This window comes from Notechis scutatus, chromosome 3, assembly GCF_049901735.1.
Source record: "Notechis scutatus isolate UNSWTSFEM ecotype Mainland chromosome 3, rNotScu1.2, whole genome shotgun sequence".
Lineage (NCBI taxonomy): Eukaryota > Metazoa > Chordata > Lepidosauria > Squamata > Elapidae > Notechis > Notechis scutatus.
Window position 1 is genome coordinate 187,842,818 of NC_142011.1, and position 23,592 is coordinate 187,866,409.

At 37.8% G+C, this 23,592-nt stretch overlaps 1 protein-coding gene across 2 annotated transcripts in view; it reads left to right on the forward strand.

The window, feature by feature from the left end:
• The window catches only part of ZFPM2 (zinc finger protein, FOG family member 2), a 354,197-nt gene extending 334,786 nt beyond the window's left edge, over positions 1-19,411 (forward strand). For both annotated transcript variants that reach the window (XM_026689877.2, XM_087962086.1), the window contains 3 exons: positions 10,255-10,461; positions 12,304-12,528; positions 14,614-19,411. In XM_026689877.2, the coding sequence (XP_026545662.2) occupies positions 10,255-10,461; positions 12,304-12,528; positions 14,614-17,087 (2,906 nt within the window). In that variant the 3' untranslated portion in view covers positions 17,088-19,411. The remainder of the gene's footprint in view (positions 1-10,254; positions 10,462-12,303; positions 12,529-14,613) is intronic.
• Positions 19,412-23,592: the final 4,181 nt, after the last annotated feature.

Genomic DNA, 23,592 nt, shown 5'->3' on the forward strand with positions numbered 1-23,592 from the left:
TGATTGTGTGATTGTGAGAAAGGGAGAGGGAAGTATCAAATGGATATCTTTGAAACATTAATTTAAGGCGGAATCAACCCTTCCTAGCACCATCTGGCTGATTCTGCTGCACATGGGACAAAAACTGTATTTTTGGCAGGGCTTCTCTGTTGGAGAGCTATAGGCTGAAGAATTATTGATTAATTTGTGCTATCAATTAAACAAAAAAGGAGAAAAAATCCATTCCCATTCAATTGCTGCTTTTCAACAGTGGTTTTATTTTTATATGAATGGCAGTAGCATCCACATTTTTTAATTCTTCTTTGAACAGAGTGGATCTCCATGATTAAAGCATTTCATTAGGTGATTTAAAGGGCAATATTGATAATACATGGATGGTCTGAAAATGCATAAAATTTCATTTCAGTTCCATCATGGTGAACGACTGCATTCCTACTCACCTCCAGCTCAACTAAGACAATATATTTGATCTGTATATTTATGCACAAAACTGACCTTCATTAGAAGTTCACTGTTGCCTCTAAGGAGACCTATGCCAAGGCTTTTCTGTTCAATTTCCACAGATAAATTATAAAAATGTAAAGTGTTCACATAATTTGAACACCCACTTTTCTCCAATACATACCGTTTGTTTATAACTTTTGCCAATATATTTCTATGCAAAAAAAAATTCTTGAGTAGGATATCTGTGTATGAAACCTTTTCTAATATCCCCATATTTGCATTCAATTTTTAAATGATGACTGCTTTGGGATTCAGAGTTTACGTACATGCAATTCAAAATGACAACTGTGTTCCTGTTTGCATTGTAGCTGTGCAAATGCCTGTGCAGTTGGGTCTCTTAAAATGTACAACAGTTGCCATCCTTCCCCATCTTCTTATTCCCAAGTACACCTAAACCTGGCTCATTTGTATACAGCTAATACAACTATTGTGACAAGAGGTAGCTCCTAAACAGCTGCACGAGAGTCCCTTGAAGCTCTGTTTGCATTAACAATAATGATGAGTGGATAGTCTCGCAATTAAAAATAAGCATTTCCTTTCTTTTTAGGGGACACAAAATATCCATTCAAGCTGTGAAACCCTCGATCTCCAAAAGGGTTGCACGGATTGGAGTAGAGTAGGTTTGTTCAAATGGTTCCTGAGACTGTACAGTCTTCTATACTGTACTATTTTAGTGTCACACAACTGAAGAATATGCATTGCTCAAAGAAATAAATATCAAAACGAATGAAAAGTAAAATCCCAATATTTGACTGTTCATGTTTGTCCTTCACGAAGCATGCCAGTGCCATTTAGCCACAAAGAATGAATACAATCTCAGTGCTAATATGATGAGCAGACTGTGATGATTGGTTGTTGTTTTTTCTTCTTCTCTCCCTGCGTGTTGTATTTGTGTAATAATTTTAAACACCAAAGCGGAATGCTGTGGATAAAGAAAAAAAAATGTACAGTGTTTTCATGGATTATTCCTAACAAGCCAGAATTTGATATAGTTGCAAGAGATTTTTTTTTCTCCTGTCTGTTCAGGCTTGGTGATGAAGAATGCTATTTTAATAGGCAGATGGTAAAGACAATTACAGTTTGGGGCTCAGCTGGGAGTTACATCAGTTTATTGCAAATTATTAGTTGATAAATGCTTCTGTTTACAAGCAAAGTCTTAAGCAGCTTTATAATCAGTTTATCAGCTGTAGCCTGATTTTTGACAGCTTGCCTGAAGGGCTACGCAAACATACCTTCCTTGGCTGTTTAGAAATTATAGTGACCATGCAGGGATGCTGATAGGCAGCCTCTGTGCACCTGTAGATTGATTCAAGTGTGCTGTTAGTTGTAATAAAGGTTAATGGAGGAAAATCCTCAAGGTGCCACACACAAAGCAGCTTTTCTGATTCTGCTAAAGAGGAAGTGCCTGACTGAAACCAATGCATTTTTGCACCAATCAAATGTATCCTTACCAGAAAGGGCTAGTAGGATTGTGCATTTCCCAAAATGCTTCTCCCCCCACACACACCCATTAATATGCCTATGTAGATCCACGTTTGCTGTGGATTTGCTGCCTTCATTGAGATACAGACACATTAAAAGCACACACCACTTTCTTCTCCTGGCATTTTCCTGCAGTAATTTATTTTTTAAAAAATAGTATTTTCATTACTAAAATGGATAAGGATGGGGGGAAAGGCTAAAAGCCCACAAATGCTCTGCTGCATCTATGTTAAAATAATCATGTGCTACAAGAAACAGTATATTGCTGGCAAAAATTTCTTAAATTCTGCATCATTCAACTGTATTTGAATTTCACCCTTAATTGCAGAAATTCAAAATATATAAACTCAGATTAAAAACAACAATGTTGAAAACATTGTTCCAGACTAGTTGTTAGATAAATAAGCTATCTCATCTGTCTTTCTTTGCAGAAATATCTGACTTTTACTATGCCCATGTCACCTAAATTTGGAGATTGTGAAAGGGTGTATTCCTTTAAAGTCAGTTATGTAAAAGCATTGTTTGCTATTTGTGCCAATATTAAATATTTGGCAATTGGACATCAGTCATATGAATTAAAAACAAAACAAGAAAACCTCTTCATCAAAATATTTGAAGGAAGTATTAAAAGGCACAGAACTTCTAAGCATGTCCATTTGTTTATCCTCAGTGATAAATAAACAGAGACAACTCCATCATGGGGAACAAGAAAATGAAATTGATCACAATATTTTCCTTGTGCATTTCCCCCCTCATATAGTTCTCTGATCTAGTTTTTGTTCTTCTAGTGGATGTTTTACACAAATAAGTGGATTTCAGTGCTCATTTGGAAGACACACACTCGGCTCCCTATAATTATGACCAAAAATTAAAAAAAAATTCTGTCAATCAGGGGTCTCCAACCTTGGCAATTTGAAGACTTGTGAACTTCAACTCCCATTCTTCAAATCCTGTCTTAAAATTGCCAAGGTTGGAGACCCCTGATCCTTAATAAGACAATACCAGGTTCTCTAGCAACAGGCAGTTCCTCTTTTCATTCTTTTCTTCAAACAAACTTGAACAAAAAAAAGGTGAGCATCTTTTCAGCACAATACCGAGTTGCCTGCAAATGAAGAGTTTATAAAATGGTAAAGGTGTGACTTTAGTTCTGTGTGCCAAAAGTATTGTCAGAGACAGGGTTAGTCAACACACATAAAAAACAGGTGGACTTCCCATCACACCATCACAGACATAGACAATTATTAAAATTCTCCTTAAAAAGGCCATGATCCAAGTAAGCGGGAAGCTGCCATATCAAAGTACCTTATGTTCATTCTATGTATCCTTGCACAATATATTGTGCAAGCTGCTATTAAAAATTTGTACTGGCTTTGGAGGAGAGGCATTTGAGATACAGAGGAGTTCCTATCCAGGAAAAGTAAGAAAATTCTTGCCAAATAATGTGGCTTTTACAAATCTAAAACTGGTCTGGAATCTGAAGCAATCTTTTTCTCCTTTGCAAGCCAGTTACACCCCTGATCATATTAGCATACAAGAGCCCGTATTAACAATGAAACTGAGAAAAAGAGAACTGTTTATGTAGCAGCACAAGAAGTAAGGAATGGAGTGAATTGGACAGATCTATTTTGCAATCACACAGCTTGCTTTTTGTGGTCCATTCCTTGGCTACAAATTATGAGTTGAGTGAAATCATAAAAAATCTTCTGCCCATTAACATTGCAGTACTAACTATTATAGATTATTCTTCAGAGACATGAGAGACAAATGATGCCATTTGGGACAGATTATGACTGTAGGAATTCGGCATTGCCTGTGCTTAAAAGTCTGCAAAGTTTATACAAGTGGGAACTCCAATTAAGATTAGAAGCTAGGTATCAATGGCAATATCCTTTGATCTGTAAACATGGAAAAATTACAAAATATCCCAATACATCATGCCATTAATCCTAATATAAAGCTGCCAGCACTTTCCATTAGTTTTGCATGAGGGTGAATATACATGAGCTGTTGCTAAAATCCGTTATGCAATGGCTTGTTCAGTACGTGGCCTGGAAAAGAAATAAATGTCGTACCAAATATTTTGGGGAAAAGTTCTGTAAGTAAAAATATTGAGCTTTAACATTGGGGAAGGAAGAGGAAATAAACCCTACTCGTAAAATGCTTCTGATTTATGACTGTGCATGGCTCAGATGCCTATCAGTTATTCTTACACAGTTTTATTCAAAAACTTGTATAAACCATGAGTTGCCATGTTGGAGGATACTGAAGAGGCATTAATCAACCCAAATAAACAAGTGCACAGATCTATCTAACCACTGTGAAGTAGTTAATAAATTTTTAAACAATTTTATTATAGAAAGAAGGTCTAAAAGAGTAGTGCTTAATTATCTGAACTCCTCCTGTTCTGGGCTCTCTTTTGATTGTATTAATGAAGCAGCTGGCCCATTGTTTCTCTTTAATTCCTCTATTGTTTTAAGAATATGTCAAAGCTCTTTATTCTTTTATCAGGTACTCTGCAGAAGGAACCACACAATACCTCATATTCCTACTGTATTTGCCTATGCACAAAGAAGTCTCCGACACATTTTTCAGAAAAGGGGCACACATAATTTATAAGTTCTATTCCTTGCGCTACTCTACTCTCAAGAATTTTCAACAATATTGGATGTGGATTTATTCACATGTCCGTCCCCCCCAATTAAGCATTGTGGCTACCTTATAGATATGTGCCCTATGTTCATGTTGATCCCTGAAAATCCAGGCGTGTGCTAAGAAGCGTTCTTACGGAGAAGGTACAAGGATGGTATTTTCTATAATCAGACGAATGCCCAGCCTTTACCATAGGAAAGATCTGATGGCAGCGTTCTGAATTCCCTTTTTAAATGCTTAAAGTAAAAGGCCGGTGCAAACAAACATCTTCCCGGGGTTATTCTTAAATTTCCTTTTTTATGAAATAGAAACTATTCATTTGAATACCAGCAAGGCTGTCTGTTGCCGAGCGTCATTTTAAGCCTGCAGACTGGCACACGTTGTCATTGCAACGAGCTCCTCCGATACTCTCTGACCCTCCTTCAAAAAAACATATGTACCCAAGAAATGGACACTCTGCTGCTTCTGCTGTGACAGTCCAAGGCAGCACACACAAATGAGAAGCAAGGGGACAAGGAAATCTGCATTCTTTGGTGGCATGATAGGGCTGGAAAAGGTATCCAGACAAAAATGGAAGAACAGAGGCTCCATGAAAGCGTCTAGAAGTTTAACGAACCTTGGATTGCTGTGCAAAACCAGGTGAAACGTTGTTTGATAGAACCGTTAAATGCTGCTGCCTTCCTGAAATCTGTACCTGAAATCTGAGGAAAATGCACCTGCCTTGCATTTCTCCATGCTCTTTGTCTTGGGAGGAAAATTAAACTATTTTTAACATTTTCTCCCTGCTGAGGCAGTGCAGTTAAATGTGATAGAGAGGCACTAATCGGAAAGCCATATGGCACCCGTGATTTGGAAGCACAGTTCCCCAACTCAAATCGGCAGGGACTCGTCTTCTAAAACCAGGAGGAGCATCCTGTCCTTCTATTTTATATTGCTCTTAAAGCAAATCAGTCATCCGAGAACTGCAAAGGACAGTGAATGACTCACTCAGTTGTCTGAAGGTCTTCATTTTGATAGAACAAAGGGGGGGACGGGACATGTAACCACAATGATATCCTGGTATTTTCCATCCAGTACATCTGCCACTTGTGTTGGGACCAGAATATTTTTTTCCCCTGCTGCATCTTCAATATCCATTTTTGGAGTGGGAACTGCACACTTTCCAGAATTCAGTATCTTGAATTTCAGCTTCCTTGAAAACAAGTATGGGGGGAGGTTACTCTGTCTGCATAATTATACTCCATCCAGCATACAGCTTCTGAGTTGGACAGCTTATGTGGAAATGATCCAGTTACAGCATCTGAAATGCTATGTGGTCACCACATCGAGAACACCATGCCAACTGAGCACCAGCATGGCCAGCTGTTTGCATGTCATAGTTGGTCACACAGTTGTATCATTTTCAAGTATGCCTCATCACAAAGACTGGAAGTGCTACGGCTTTGTGTAGAGCCGCCTCACCTCATGTACTTGCCATCTGGCATTATGCCCACCGTTGCCGCTCAAACAGCAGCCATCCCACAGTACGAATTAGACTGTCATTTTGTAATGTGGTGTGGATCAGGCATGCTTATAATCTCTGAGTAAGCATTGTTGTTTACTGTGTGTCTGTTTACACACATGCAAAGGCACACATAAATATGCTGAGCTAGGTTCTCTACTAGAGATGCTGTTCCTTACTTTAGAGCTGTCTTTAGCTTGTATTATGTTGTGTTATAGTTATCACTCAGAGAGATAAATTAGAAATCATTATGCAAACAGAAGGCATCTTACAAGGATTTTTTTGGGGGGGGGAAGAAGTGGGGGAGAGCAATTGAAATGTGTTGTTGTGTTTTTATTAGCATGGATTTTGCCATTGTTAAGAGCCATGAATTTTCGAATAGCATGCCTGAAGTTCTGTGTCTTTATAGCAGATACAATTTCTTACTCTATAGGTATGGTCATACAAAATAATTGAGACTTTGTCAGTGCTGTAGCCTAGCAACAGATAATACTGTTCGGCTACCGAATAGTTCCGGTTTGACAAGTAGGGAGTGTTTTTTTGTGTGTTTATCATGTTTGCTAATGATAGGATCCTTTCCAAAGGACGTGTCTTAATCTTAATTAGAGTTTATCGGCAGAGGCCCGGATGACATTCTGCAGGCACTGATTTCATAAATAATAAAAAGAGCACATGAAAAAAAAATTGGCAGCACTGGGATATTTGAGGCAACTGATTATTGTAATAGAAGCATAGATTTTCCAAAATGTGATCAACTCCAAACTATGACTTTGCTCTCAAAAATGTGTTGACAAAATTCACAACGGTTTTGACCGCAATTATGAGGGTCAGTTGTAGACTTCCTGTTAGGAAACAGAGCTGTTTCCACAGGCCACGATGATAAAGGTTACAAAGAACAGAGATCGGAGCATATTTTTGTGCAGAAATGATATTTGAGTGACCTAAAATGCAAAGATGGAGCATCAGTGAAACAAAAAAAGAGGAAAGAATACCTCAAAACAGCCTTTTCTTTTGGTAAAAACTGAATGTATCTATTATTGTTCAAATGAGAATAGCTAAGTATCCTTTCTATGGAAAGAAGAAGAAGCAGTTCCATCTCCCAATTCATTTACCTGTTGCTTTCTCACCTGCAACTCCTGCTTGCTATAGAAAACAAGAATTTATTTTTCCCTCAGGAGAAACAAATACCTGAATAATGGCACCATTAAGATGTGGATCAAAGTAAGCATTTCCTCCTTCATGGTTTTAGACCAGCACTGCACAGGGTTGTTGTTGTTTTTTCAGGCTAAGGGTCACTCGTGATCATTGAATGGGATGTAGGAAGAACAGACTGTACTTGAATAAGCTCAATACAGTTGCATCTGTTTTATCTCTTTTCCTCTTTTCTACTTCGCACAATATTAGAAGTTGGAGTATGCAGGGCTCAGTGGCATATGCAGGGCCAAAGTCTACAATTGTGCACCCATGCTTGCATCAGTTTAAAGGCACTGCTGATGTGGTCTCTTCATTGGCCACACTAATCTATGATTTATTTCACAAATAGTAGTTGGGCTCATAAAGAATCAGGAAAGTATAGAATCATTGAACTGAAGGTCTTCTAATCCAACCCCCTGCCCAAGGCAGAAATCCTTATGTCATCCCAGACAAATGGTTGTCCAACCTTTTCTTGAAAACCTCCAGCAATTGGAGCACCCACAACTCCAAGAGGCAAGCTGTTCCACTGATTAATTGTTCTTACAATCAGGAAATTCCTCCTTAGTTCCAGGTTGGATTACCCCTCTGATAAGCTTCCATCCATTGCTTCTTGTCCTGCTGTCAGGTGCTGTGGAGAATAAATCCACCTCCTCTTCCTTCTGACAACCCTTCAAGTATTGGAAGACTTATCATGTCTCCCCTAAGCCTTATCTTAATTTGGGTCAGGGGTGGGAGTCTATCGGTTCGGACCGGTTTGGATGAACCCCTTGCTCCAAAGATCAGCTGGCAGTGAACTGGTTCGCTGCAACGAGTATGTGGGCCCACCCATCCACCCCTGCTCTTTCCTGTGCTTTAGTTCCTTTTTTAAGACCACAGCTGATTTGCGTGGCAGAGCATTCACCAGGCAAGGGAAAATCCCTGTCCATAATGTACAAAATGTTAGCTTGGTAGAAAGTTGAGTTGATAGAAGTTCGTATCTCTTATAGGTCTGGACATGATAAGGAAGAAACTATAAGAGCAGGAAAGAAGAAAATTCAGATGTACTGGTAGTTTGTGGTATTTGTGGACTGAAGATGCTCATTTCTTGCTAGGGTCAAGGATATTTCATTAAATAACTGCTTACCTACATTTATCACAGGGGTGCAGAGATTTGCAGTCTTGTAATAATTACTGTACATTTGATTTACTTGCATATGAAGTGAAAATGGCAAAACCAAATGCATTATCTAGCAAAAAAAAAAAGTGAATGCAAAGAAACTTTTCTTCTTTGAAAGATTGGATTATTGCCTCCTTTTCTTGGAACTCAGCCCCAAGTTTTCCTTCTCAAACACATCGAAAGTAATATCGCTTTGTTTGCTCATCTTTGAAAGCTAATAGGACTGGATTAATTAATTGTGCAGGATTCCACTAAAACAATGTCCTAATTCTTCTATTTTGCTGTTGTATATCACATACCCTGTTCTTATCTCCTCCACCAGATTTTTGCAACAAGTTGTTTTAAAACTGTAATCTCTTTGAGGAAAGGAAGGGGGAAAAATGAAGTGCAGTTGAAAAGACAGTTATGCTGAAAGATAAACAGAGCAATATTACTTATCAAATTTGTTATTCACTAGTGTGGATTTTATTTTATTTTCCCAATTAATACACTTGCTTGTACACAGAACACACACACATTCCTGAAAAGGGGTCAGGGAAAACCTTTTAAAGCATAAACTATGCAACATTAATGTAGCCTTAACTGTTCTGGATAAATATCTAGGCCTGAAACTAAAGATAACATCGTATAAGTGCCTAACCTGTCTAAACATATTCAATAAATGAACATTCACTATCATGTTCAAATACATTAGTTCATTACTTCTTACATAGTTAATTTTCTTTTCAATGTATAACATGTGACATTTACAACCCACGCTTTGGTATAGTTCACTGTTGGAAGAAAATGTGTCTTTTCAATTTGAATAACTCTTTATGAAACAAATCTCAGCATACCCCTAAAGGATGTTGGATTGGCATAGCTGTAGATGTGAGGATGTATTTCATCATGTGAAAAGGTTCTTTTCCCCTCCGGGAGAAAAATAGCCCATGGACCAGAAAAGTGTAAAAAGATTGTATGAAGAACAACATATTGTGCATTGTTATTTCCTTCCTCATTAATACCCCATTGGAATGAATATACACATATTCAATTATTTCTTTATTTTGAGTGCTTTTTATAACCCATTCTTATTTTGACTCTAATTGATATCCTTTCCTGTTATCCTCCTAAAACTTCTCATTGCAACTCATGTCTTTTAATATATTTAAATTTACAGATAGGTGGGGAAATATTTTAATTATTGTTTTTTGTGCTGTTTCGGCTTCAAATGTTATATAAATATTAAATACCCTTTAAATGAATATATTTAGAAACCTCATTTGAAAAAACAGAAAGTGTACAACAAACAACAAAACTATTAGCTAACTATACATAAGGAAACGACACCAATCTGCACCCAACCAATGTCCATTTTTCATAAGAAAAAAAAAGGTGCATTTGAGGAATATATGGATCATACAGATTTTTTAAAAAAACAAATACGAGTAATGTGAAGCTTTGTTTCTGAAGCTTCCATCTATATTTTCATCAAAGCATAACTCAGTTCTTCCATAAGGACAGAAGGACTATTATAGGCCATTTCCCTACTGGTGATTTACAGCACAGCATTATCAGCTCACTGCTGAAGTGCAATAAAGTCTATCACAATATTATCATTATTTTGGTACAATGATATCTGGGTGATTCTAGAAGATGCTGTTAGTTGCTTATTGTGGGGGGGGGGGGATAATCATAAAGACAGAGGATTCCTCATATAAAGGGTCCAGCATTGCTGATGACATGTACAAAATATGACCTGTTTCTGTTTTTGTGTGCTTGTATGCAGGAGGCCAGCTGTGGTGCACAACAACAAAAGTTATTGTGGAGGGAGAAGAGCTAATTGCCTTTGTTGTGGATTTTGACTCAAGGCTGCAAGCTGCCAGTCAGATGACCCTCACTGATGGGATGTATCCTGCTCGACTGTTGGATTCAATACAACTGCTCCCTCAACAAGCTGCGATGGCATCCATTTTGCCAACAGCTATTGTGAACAGTGAGTGCTGTACTGCAGCTCATTTTAAAAAATAATGTTAATAAAACTAAGGCTGGTGTACTCATGATCCCATTATTTTCAAGTCAGTGGGGAGGTGGGAGGGAGATCACAGACTAGTTTCTAAACTGCTGGTGAGAGTTTATTTGGAAATAAACCAATGTGTGATTATAGAAATCTAGATGGCTTTTTCCTTGAGATTTTGTTTGTTTCAATTTAATGACTGTTCAGGAATATTTTAGCGTCTCACAAATGAAATGATATGACTCCAGAACTCTGGTATAGGTGTGAATGCTGGTTCATGCATTTTCTGAGCAGTACCTGAGAATGAACACGGCATGACTTTATTATTATTATTATTATTATTATTATTATTATTATTATTATTATTATTATTATTATTATTATTATTATTATTATTATTATTATTATTATTATTATTATTATTATTAATAAATGCTTGGGAACTGTTCGAGTAGTGATTTGTGATACGAAACCCTGCATAGTTATCTCATTTGCTGTGTACACTGTTGTTTTTGGTTATTATTATTATTATTATTATTATTATTATTATTATTATTATTATTATTATTATTATTATTTTAACAAAACTTGGACAACCGAAGAAAATTGAGAACATGTAACAGTGATACCCATTGTCATTGGGGCACGGTACCATGTCTAAGAATTTTATAAAATACATCAAGAAATTGCAGCTTCCTGCAATAACACCAGCAGAACTGCACAAAACTGCACTACTCGGAACAACGTACATCTTAAGAAGGTACTTGGTTGATACCTAAGACTCTGGCAGCAACCAGTATCAACCATTAACACCAGTCAATGGTATTTGTGATACATTTTTGAATGTTGAGTTGACTGAGTTTCATGTTTAATTAGTAAAGTATATAATAATCCATCAATAATCCAATAATCAATCTATCAAGAAATTGCAGCTTCCTTCAATAACACCAGCGGAACTGCAAAAAACTGCACTACTTGGAATATTGTGTATTTTAAGAAGATACCTAGGATGCTGGCAGCAACCCATATCAACCATTAGCACCAGTCAATGGTATTTGTGATGCATTTTTGAATGTATATAGGTGTCTATAAAAGTCAAAAGCAAATGGAATTGGCTACAAAATTCTTCCTACACTATTCATGGCTAAGATTCTCTCCTCTCTTCTCCCCTCCCCTCCCCTCCATGTTGCTTCTTGGTTGTGAAGGTTCACATCCATTTGAAAAACCATGAGGTTTTTTTTTCTTTTTTAAAAAAGCCACTTCTTCAATTTAATTGGACTCGTTGCAGCAGTTGAGCAAACATTTTAGCTGCATAGGGACCATTCCTACCCTAGTTCATAATAGGATATAATAGGATATAAAAGAGAAAACCAAGAATGCATGTTTCAGCTCTGCTTCTTCATTTTCACTATTTTTACATTGATAGAAGGTTGCAAGCGAAACGCAACTATATTCACCTGAAATAGCTATAGTAATTTGTACAATCTATTACCTGTATTTTAATTTTCTTGCACTGTGTAGGTTTAATCCCTAAATTTAACCACTGGAAAGAGTATGCTGACTTTAAGACTGAACTTGTACAATAGACAGCAGATACTGTACTTCATTTAAAACAAAGAAACAAGCAAAACATATCTAACATCTGGTTTATCAATTGTATTTTGCAATCTTGAAATAAAATGAATATTTTTAAAATAACAACAGAGTTCAGAATTGTTCTATGAAGCTTGCCATAAGCTATGGCTTATTTGCACCTTCTATTTATTTCTTATCTGTATCAATTTGCCTATTATCTACCTATTCTCTATCTATTTTCTACAGAAGATATATTCCCTTGCAAATCTTGTGGCATCTGGTATCGAAGTGAAAGAAACCTGCAAGCTCATCTCATGTACTACTGCAGCGGGAGGCAAAGAGAAGGTGCTCAGCTATCAGAGGAGAATGAGGAAAGCATTCAACAGATATCTAGCTTCTGCCCCTTTCCACAGTGCACCAAAAGTTTTTCCAATGCAAGAGCTCTGGAAAATCATCTAAATTCTCACAGTGGTAAGTGAGAGTGGTGCTCTACTGGAATCATGACACAGTTTAGTCTTAAAGAGAAAAAAAAGGTGAACCAGACCAATTAACTTGTTGAATTAAATTTTATGTTGAAGTACAGTGGAACCTCAGGTCGCGACCGTAATCCATTCCAGGATTTTGGTCGTGACCAGAAGCATGACCATCTGTGCATGCGCAGACAAAAAAAAACAACAACCCAAAATTGGTGCTGAAGTGGGACATTGCCATGGCAGGGAAAATCGCCACAGCTGTGTCTGATCGCCACCCAAAGAGGTATTCGCAACCAGAAACAAAATGTTTCCAAAAATTCTGGTCATCACCCGATTTGGTTGTGAACAGAAGCATTCACAACCCAAGTTTCCACTGTATGTCCTTTAATGCCTATTGAGATGGCAACCTCTAGCTGTCTTGAACTAATCTTCAAATCTTTAACAGAGTTGAGTGGTGTCTGGTTGGATGGGGGTAAAAATGTAAATATGCCAGCCGTGACTTATGCTAAAAGGGGCAAAGCTTCAAGTATACAATTATTCCTACATTATTAACAATCAAGAAAGAACCTCTACCCCAGTCAAGGCTGGTAGGTTAAGCTACCATATATAAAAACAGACAGAAAGCTTCATTTCCCCACACAGTGATCTTGTTACCTAGTCTGGTAAGAAAACATCTGCAAGGAGAAAAGCAACTGGAAGGGACACCACAAACCCAATAGTTACTACCTGGATAGAAAATTTCAGCGCAGTAGACCAGACAGCAAAGTCAGAAAGTATCCCAGAAATAAACCATTGCAAACTAAGGGCAGGACAAGAAGCAATGGGTGGAAACAAATCAAGGAGAGAAGCAACTTAGAACTAAAGAGCAATTTCCTGACAGTTAGAACAATTAATCAGTGGAACAACTTGCCTCCAGAAGTTGTGAATGCTCCAACACTGGAAGTTTTAAAAAAGATGTGTCTTTTCTTTCATTGTACATACTCACTCTTTCCACATTTGTTGTTATAACAGCAACATTTAATGAAAGGCTATCCTTTATTTAAAATAAATGGAAAATGTTATGGATAAAATAGCTCATAAGCAGTTTAATAGATGAGATGAATGCCAGCAGCTAAATGGTAGTTCTGGAAGTGGCCTGCTCAAAGAAAAGCAGTTTGCTCATATATAGTTATTGGAGATAATCTTGAATTTGATGATTTTTTTTCTGAAAAGTATTGTGGTCACTAAAACTGGGCTATTTGCAATACCTAGAGTAACATATTTATTTATTTATTTTACTGGTCACGGTATATTGAAGTGCGAAATTTTGGTTATTTCTATGCATCCAGTTAGGACAAAGCCTTTCCTGCTTAGCTTTCAGTTGGCAACCTTTCATCCTGCAGTGGATGATGGGTCCATTAGAGCTCTCTAGAATCTGGTGGATTCTAAGTGATTTTCAGATCCTTAGGTAGCTGTTTATTGCCATGACTGGATTTACTCTGCAACCGCGATTACTGTAGGATGCAGATTTGAAAGTGATCATGACTCATTGATATGATCATTTTCAAATGCCATATCTAAGAAAAAAAAGGTTACTTTTGATGTAGCAAGGCTCTGAGGGTGATGAAAGAGCTATTGAGATCTTAGTACATTTATTTAGCAAATTCCTAACAATTTTTATTGTTTTTTATAGAACCATATCCAAATTTTATAAGTAGTCTTCCTTTGCTGTCGTCCTTACTTTGCTTCCCACTTGTTTATTCTTCAAGTATGGTCTTCAACAGGACTCTCCAAACTTGACAACGTTAAGACTTGTGGACTCCCAGCATGGCTGGCTGAGGAATTCTGAGAGTTGAAGTCCACAAGTCTTAACGTTGCCAAGTTTGGAGAGCCCTGGTCTTGAAGATAGAATTACGGGAAAACTATGAAGCTTCTAACCTTGGAACATTTCAATTCTTTTAAGGCACAATGGGTGCCTTGTCAGCTAGAGTGTTGTACTATGCTGTGATCTCTTGATTTATGTTCTTTAAGTACAATGTAATGGAATATTTCACTTCGCTTTATATTATGTCATATTATTATTTACTTCTTATTCCTTTTGTAGGAGTAAAAATGGAAGAGTTTCTTCCCTCTGGCTCTAGCCTGAAATGTACTGTTTGTAACTATACCGCAGATTCGGTGATTAACTTCCATCAACACCTATTCTCCCATCTCACTCAAGCTGCCTTCCGATGCACACATTGCCATTTTGGCTTCCAGACTCAGAGGGAATTGCTACAGCACCAAGATCTCCACATTTCTGGCAACAAACTGCAGAGAGAAAGCGATGCTGAGCACTCTCCGAATGCCAGTGAAGAGACTTTGCAGGCCCCTGATAGTTCCCAAAGCCAAAAAGCAGTGCAGACAAAGGATGTGAGTTCTGACACTGAGCTTGATAAATGTGAGAAGAAGACTCCTCTTTTCCTTCCAAATCAGAGGCCAGAAACACAGACCACTCCACATAAGCAGAGCTTCTCATACACCAAAATAAAATCTGAGCCATCTAGCCCAAGGCTTGCCTCCTCTCCAGTCCAACCTAATCTCGGTCCTTCATTCCCCATGGGTCCTTTTCTTTCTCAGTTTGCTTTCCCCCAGGATATCACGGTGGTCCCACAGGCTTCTGAGATCTTAGCCAAGATGTCTGAGTTGGTTCATCGAAGGCTGAGGCATGGAAGTAATAGTTATCCCCCGGTCATTTACAGTCCACTGATGCCAAAAGGAGCTACCTGTTTTGAGTGTAACATCACATTCAACAATCTAGATAACTATTTAGTTCACAAGAAGCACTACTGCAACAGTCGATGGCAACAAATGGCAAAGTCTCCAGATTTTGGCAGCATGTCAGAAAAAATGCCGGAGGCTGTGAGTCCCGGCAATGGGCAAAACACAATCAACATTTTGAGTGCAACGGCTCACACTTCAGATCCCGAGAATCAGCTTCTTCAGGCATCTTGTATCAATGCTTCTACTGTCCTCGATATCATTGGGCCAAACAGTAAGGGTCACGAGAAAGACTTTTCATCACAAGTGAAGAAGCTGTCAAATACTGCCAACAGTGATGATAAAATGAATGGGAAGCCTTCAGACAGCAAGAACTCAACTTCTACATCTTTAATAGAAGGAGAAAGTGATCCCAACAAAACTACATGTGAAGCCTGCAATATTACTTTCAGTAGGCATGAAACATACATGGTCCACAAGCAGTATTACTGTGCCACTCGCCATGATCCCCCACTTAAAAGATCAGCTTCAAATAAAGTGCCCGCCATGCAGAGAACAATGCGTACACGCAAACGAAGGAAGATGTATGAGATGTGCCTACCAGAGCAAGAGCAAAGGCCACAACTGGTCCAGCAACGCTTCCTTGAAGTCACTAATCTTGTCAACCCTTGCACATCTTCTCAAGAAGCAACAGATAGCCTTGGAGAGTGCTACCATCCACGCTGTGATATCTTTCCAGGAATAGTTTCCAAACACTTAGAAACATCACTGTCCATTCATAAATGCACCTCAACCTCAAAATGTGACACCCAACATTCCACAATTTCCTGCTTGGAAATGGACGTCCCTATTGATCTCAGCAAAAAATGTTTGCCCCAGTCTGACAGGACATCCACTTCCCCCAAAAGGCTGCTGGACTATCATGAATGCACCGTATGCAAGATCAGTTTTAACAAGGTAGAAAATTACTTGGCGCATAAGCAGAATTTTTGTCCCGTCACTGTGCACCAACAGAATGAAATGGGACATCTTGATAGCAAAGTGTTTCAAAATCCAGAAAATGAACGGAACAGTCCTGAGGTCAGTTATGACCGAACCATCATCAAATGTGAGAAAAATGGAAACTCAAAACAGGCTTCTCCCAATGGAAACTTGTTTTCTACGCACTTAGCAACCCTTCAAGGACTTAAGGTCTTTAATGAAGCCACGCAACTTATAGCTACAAAAGAGGAAAACAAACATTTTCTTCCTCAATGCCTTTACCCAGGAGCAATAAAGAAAGCTAAAGGAGCAGACCAGCTTTCTCCATACTATGGAATAAAGCCAACTGATTATATTTCTAGTTCTTTTGCTGTTCACCACAATGATGTAGATCAAAGTACGGTTGCAGAAGGTGATACGGTGAAGGGCCAGACACCATCCAATGGGTGCCCTGTACAGAAAAAAGAATCTTTGCCCCTCTTGCCAAAAAACAGAGGGATGGTTATCATTAATGGGGGACTAAAACAGGAGGAGAGGCCTGCAGGAAACCCACAGCAAGAGAACATTTCCCAGACTCCCCAACAACATGAAGATGGACACAAATCACCATCTTGGGCCTCAGATAATAATTTAGCTGCCAATGAAAATGTCTCGCCAACCATTCCAGCAGCAGAAGAACAATTATCTAGTATAGCAAAAGGAGTAAACGGTTCTACTCAGGCCCCTACCAGTGGAAAATACTGCCGGCTGTGCGATATCCAGTTCAACAACCTATCAAACTTTATAACTCATAAGAAGTTTTATTGCTCATCCCATGCAGCAGAACATGTCAAATGAAAATGGCTGGCCCCCTGTTTGGTATCTGTGTTTAGTATACAGTATTGTTCCATGCAAGTCTGAAAGAGAGCTGTTTGTATGACTTCTGGACAATCAGGAGTTAGTTCATTACTGCTGAGTTGAAGACTTAAAAGATGTACTTTCATTACAGTTCATTAGTAAAGTGTATTCTTGGTGCCATTTTCAAAACTATTTATTTATTTTACCAGCAGTGTTCATAGCTGTAGTTATTTTTAATTTAAAGGAAAAAAAACTTTATATTAAAGTCATTTGTAATGTTATTGTATAATTGTGTAGCACATATGGTTTGCACTGTATAGTAGATTTTAAAGAAAATAGTCACAAACTCTACAAAAAAGGCATTTTAGAAATTTAGCTTCAAAAGCACCTGTGTATCCTATTTTTCCTTATATGCTATTGCAGATATGTGTAGATGCTAAAATATAATTTGCAAAAGGTTTCAATTATGCTGTAAAGTTCGCCTTAAAATTTCAATTTTTTAAAGAATTTGGCTCAGTTTGCACTTTATATTTTAGCAGATACAGTACCTTAGTCACTAGGCTTTGCATTTGTATGTAGCAGTATGCTTGTCTACTTTCTTACCCGAAATGTCTGTTAAAATGAAGATGGCATTTTTTTTCCTTGTATAGTCCTTGTATTTTCTTTCACTAATGCATCTCTGTCTCAATTTTTAAACATTTGCTGTTAAATGCAATACTTTATAAAGAATGAACAAAATTACTGGAAGCAGTATTGTAAGTAATGAGGTCATATCTATCCATTTTATCTTTTGAAAGGCACAGTCAAAAGGAATTTCTTAGCTCAATGCTGCAAGTATGAATCTAATTCATTTATAAGATATATTTAAATATAACGGTAGCAATACTGCAAACTGGTGATCACAGAGATAATGTTCTACTTCTGATAGAAATAATTTCTCAACAAATGTTGTTACTATGCATGTATATGGATGGAATAAAATTCCAGATCATCAGACTGGTCAGGCAGTAATTTATTCATTAAAAAAAAACCTTATCAAGCTCAATAAAGTAAGTGGCTGGTTGTGGGCTAATCTAATATTGTATGCTCTTCAGTTAATATAACTGTCCTAAAAATGCCATGCAAGAATGGGAACCCACAGTCTGGAGCTGTTGGAGCAAGGAGGAACTGAGATGAGTCATGGCCCATCACTTGTTCCTCCCATTCCTCAGTGGAGAATTGCTATATTTTATTGATTTTACTTCCAGTGACAGCCCTGCTTCTAGATGACCACTATACACTTTTGCATTGACCTTCCTAGCATATCACTGTAAACCCGTACAATAGGTATGTTTTATTGACTTGCTAAAATAAAATCCATACAAAGCTAAGCACAATTTAGGACCACTAATCAAGCCCAAGTACACAATATGACATCCAGATCTCAGTTTAAACTCACTCGAGGGATGATAGAGAAAGATAGGATAATCTGGTTGAGATTCGTCCCATCATGACTGGTCCTTAATGTGCTTATGGATGGAGAGTAAAAGAAGGGTCAGCCATTCTTTTGAAGTCCTGAACCAAAGTCCTACTTTTGAGAGGGGCACCTTCTTGTACTGAACGCTACCATACCATTTGGTGGATGCCCTCTTTGGTGCCTGCTCTCTGTAATGTATCTATTTACTTTAGATTGCATCCTCGATTATAAAGAATTAAGAAATTGGTATATTGCCATTTAAATCACCCAATGAAGCATCACCTTTATTTTCAAGAATGTCTCTTGGATCTTCATTCTTAGTTGAATGCTTTGTTTGAAAATATGGCACTTGCCTTGGAAAAAGAGACAAGTTATCGAGCATCTTTCTTAGATTATGTAGCAAAATGTTTCATAGACTAGATGGAGCCCAAAGTAAGTCTCTAAAAAACTCACTTAAGTCCTTAAAACTTATTGTAAATAAGGAAGCATATAACGTCCCTGAAAAAAGTGTTATTATTTCTATCAAGGTGAGACTTCATGTCTTTGACAGAGTTGAAGGAAGGTTATTTTGTTCTAGAGAATAGCAGTTTGCATTCTGGTCAATGTTCAATGCTTCCCCCACCAGCTATAAGCATGTCCCTCTGCTGGCACACATCAAGAAGTTCACAACAAGCAATCCTTCAATTCAGTTGTGATTGTCATAAACTATCAAGTGTACATCATATGAGAGAGAGTTTTCCTTCCCACAGAGAAAAAACACCCTGATATCAGATCTGTCCATAACCAAAACCAAAAGAGTTGAAAATTGGACCTGCCCACTGAATCACTTGAGCAATTAAAAAAATAAAGATACAAAAACTGAGTTCCAACATCAATAAAAACTTTGTTAAACAATTGATGAAATGGTGTCTTAGCTTTCCTTCAATAATTGTCACTAATCAGAAATTCTTGGGTTCTTATTTACAGTACCTGTTTAATTGGTTCCATTCCAGCGTGCTATGAAGAAGATTAATACAATAGCTAATTTCAATGTCATTATTGTTTTGAAGTTTACAGTATATGAAATGCAGGAAAGTCATATCAATAAGAACATAGTTCAAGAACAGAAACTAAACTTTGGAATTCTATATTATCCCTACTCAGTTCTCAGGTGCTCATTGCTACTGATTACAACTCTATTGTTGTAGCAATTATGGATCAGTTGTTTGAATGATCACTCCTTGAGTCCAAATATTGGGAGGAGTAGAAAAGGAAATAATTTATCAGGACCAGAAGAGTTCAATCCACATTAAAACCCCAAACCTAATATATGGAAACACCCTGGATTCAAACACATGTAAAGGAACTATGAGATTTGCTGGAAGCAATCAGAAAGTATTAAAATATCAGATGGCTTGGTAAGAGTAATTTCTGGAACTCTTCACAAACATGGCTGTGACTCAAGAGAATTCTAAAAGTTTGTTCCGACTGAGTGAATTAGCCTCACACTATATCAGGATTTTGAGAACAGTGAAATTAGATCCTCTTTTGGAACAGAACAAATTTTAAAAACATTCATGTTGAGAGATTTTGCACTGTTATATGCAACCTGCCTTTTCTTTTAAACACTCAGTTTTCAAGGTTCCTGATATTATATACATGGTGCAGCTATATTTTTTATAGAAGAAATAAATATAAATCTTGTCAAGGGTTACATTTAAAGTTTCCTTGATAGAATTAAGGAGTGCAGAGATATGTGAGAAAGTGAAAACCAAACAGCTTAGACCGAGTCTGGGCAGCATACAGCAGTTAAAAACAATTCAGAAACAGAGTACAATATAAAAATCATAGAATACAACCTGCAGCCCAATTATTGAAAGTCTCCATCCCAGGCACATTTGTACACATTATTTCTCTAAGCTAAAAAATCTCAAATCCTCTAGCTGCAAACAAAGTATAAGTGTTCTATGGATGGAGTGTACAGCCGTGTAAACATGGAGAAGAAACTTGTCATCAAATCTGAAGTAATATTTGGCTTACGAAGACCAAAAGTAAAGCAGGCACCTTCTTTAAAGACTAGGAATCTGGTAATTAGAAACAGGTAAAATAGGAAAACTTTCAGAAGAAAGCTGTCAGAAATCCACTGTTGGATATGTTTGTGGAGCTTAGTTCACCCCAAAGTTAACATATTTTCAAAGTTGAGATTCCACCAGGGTTCTAAAAGTTAATTTAACTTTCAGAAACTCCCCATTGCCCCTACTTCCCAGACGGGAAGAGAATCCGCATAATCCTGAAGACAACAGGGTAAAGAAATATGCAAGATTTAATAAGCAGTTATGCAGAGGGAAGGATTAGGCTTAGTGAAAGAAGAGCAGTCAAGAATGCAGCAATTCGGAGAGGAAACGTGAAAGAAGCTTCAATCAAAGATGGCAATCGGCTGTAGCTTTAAGCAAACTGAGGCAGGTCCTCAGCAGCTATTCTGGCAGGCTCGCAATCCCTAGACAAGACAGCACAAAATAAATATGTACAGTAGGCACATAATACATACATAGCCTGTTCCTGTCCATAGCACAAACATTTTTTCAAGATATTACTGTCTCAAATATATTGACTCCATGGGTTGAAGAGCTAAAAATAAAACATCTTCCTTTTTGTGAGAAAATCATTTACCTTCTTCAACTACTATCTTAAGTTCTAGCTATCTCTGATGCTACAGAGAACAGCACAATAGTTTTGGGAGAAAATAATGGTTTGTTTTGCCCCTTGGCACCTACATGTTTGCATTGGCTTAAAATTTATTATGAAATATCCCTCAAATACATAGCTTTTGTTTTGTTTTGACTAGTAATATTCTTTTTTCTCATGGCTTTCCAAGGATGAGCCTCAATGGCACAGTGGTTAGAATGCAATACTGCAAACTACTTCTGACAACCAGCTGCCTGCAATTTGGCAGATCAAATCTCACCAGGCTGAAGGTTGACTCAGCCTTCTATCCTTCTGAGGTAGGTAAAATGAGGACCCACATTGTTGGGGGCAATGTGCTGACTCTGTAAACCACTTAGAGAGAGCAGTAAAGCACTATAAAGTGGTATATAAGTCTAAGTGTTATTGCTATGATCCAATTAGATCTTTAACAATTGTCCAGGGATAAATACAAACATTTGTAAGTGGGTAGATTTTATCTAATTTTTCTTTGCAGCTATTGACTTGTCTTTTTTTCAAGTGGTGCATGGAAATGTTTAATAGCAAGATGAAATTCCCAAATTATGGATGCGGAGCTTTTAAAGGAGAAGAATAAAGAGAAACAGGAGCCTTTGTATACTATATCCTATAAAAATGGTTGTTAGTTATTATATTCAGGCCTCATGTTTTAAAATATTTGGTTTGTTCCCCTTTGAGGTAAAGAGGAAGCTGTATATCAGAAACATTTTTTAACATGCAGTAATTTGGGGTACCATCAGTTACTTGTAGACATATTGCAAAAGCATTGGTCCTAGAACTGTCAACATTTCTATACACTTCGACCATTATCTCCTGTATTCTATAAGTAATTCCTTTATCCATTCTAGAAACTATAAATCCAGCTTCCAAACTAAATTATGCTTTGCTTTTGCTCTTGTTAGTTTAAGGAAGTTGATAATTCAATAAAAGATGTACCGTCATTTAATGTATGTCTATTTGTTATCACCTTACTGCCCTTATGGCATGGGCCAATGTGATTTGAGGAACTGGCTCACTCCATTGGGTTTAGCCCACCCCATACCAGCAGAAGAGAGATGATATGGACCCCATCAGTCAAAAAATTTAGGCTGGCAGGGTTCAGGAGAAGATCCTTTTCTGCCATGAAGCCTACCTTCTGCATGTTGTGTTACCCAAGTTGAGATCCACACTGATTCTTGTGGATAAAGGGTTTGAAGACCTGGCTCTGCCAACTGGTCTTGAGCCCCAATGGGGGAATGGCATCCTGGAAGTGGTTAATGGATTAGACAGATCCCGCCTCTTCCCTGTGTGCACTTTGTTTCTTTCTCCATCGTGATTAATTGAATTTTAACTGAATTTTTAAATTTGCATTCTTTATTTATGGTTTTAATAACTATAGGTAAAAGGTAAAGGTTCCTCTCGCATATACATGCTGGTCGTTTCTGGCTCTAGGGGGCAGTGCTCATTTCCGTTACAAACCCAAAGAGTCAGCGCTATCCAAAGACGTCTCCATGGTCATGTGGCCGGCATGACTAAACGCCGAAGGCGCATGGAATGCTGTTACCTTCCCACCAAAGTGGTCCCTATTTTTCTACTTGTATTTTACATGCTTTTGAACTGCTAGGTTGGCAGAAGCTGGGACAAGTGATGGGAGCACACTCCATTACGTGGTACTAGGGATTTGAACCGCCGAACCGCAGACCTTTCTGGTTGAGAAGCTCACCACGTCCCTCTTTTATAGGAGTTACTATAGTAACACCTATAAAAGGCCATTCATACTTGACTAAATAACATATGGGGTATTAAAAAACATTTCAACCAATAAGATCTAGATATGCAAATTAATTGTCTCATGTTACTCTTCAATTTTATGATAACCCTAGAGCAGATAATTATATTAGGAAACAACTGGGTAGGATGAGAGGTGCAGGGAAAAGGCACTATTTAGGAGGATCTAACATCACAAAGGCCAAACTTTCAAACATAAAGGCATTTCTGACTCCTCCACAACCAGCACTGAGAATAACCCAAAAATCAGAAGTTAAATCTAGCAGATATGTACCAAGGGCAAGAGTAAACTAGGTTGCACTGAACAAAATTATGCACTGTTCTGATAACCTGTGATCAGGTTATCACTGTGATCAGATGGATCAAATGTGAAACTGCATGCCAGCCAGCTCAACCAATGCTATTGGTCAACTTAACCAAATTAAATTAACTGAAATACCTGCTGCCTTATGGGTTGTGAGCAATGAGATTGAGAGAGTAAGGTGAACTTCAGCCTATCTTCTTTCTAACCATTCATTACCCTCACCTTGCAACCACATTCAACTTTGGGGGGAAATGTTGAAATAGAAGCGAATACTCCCT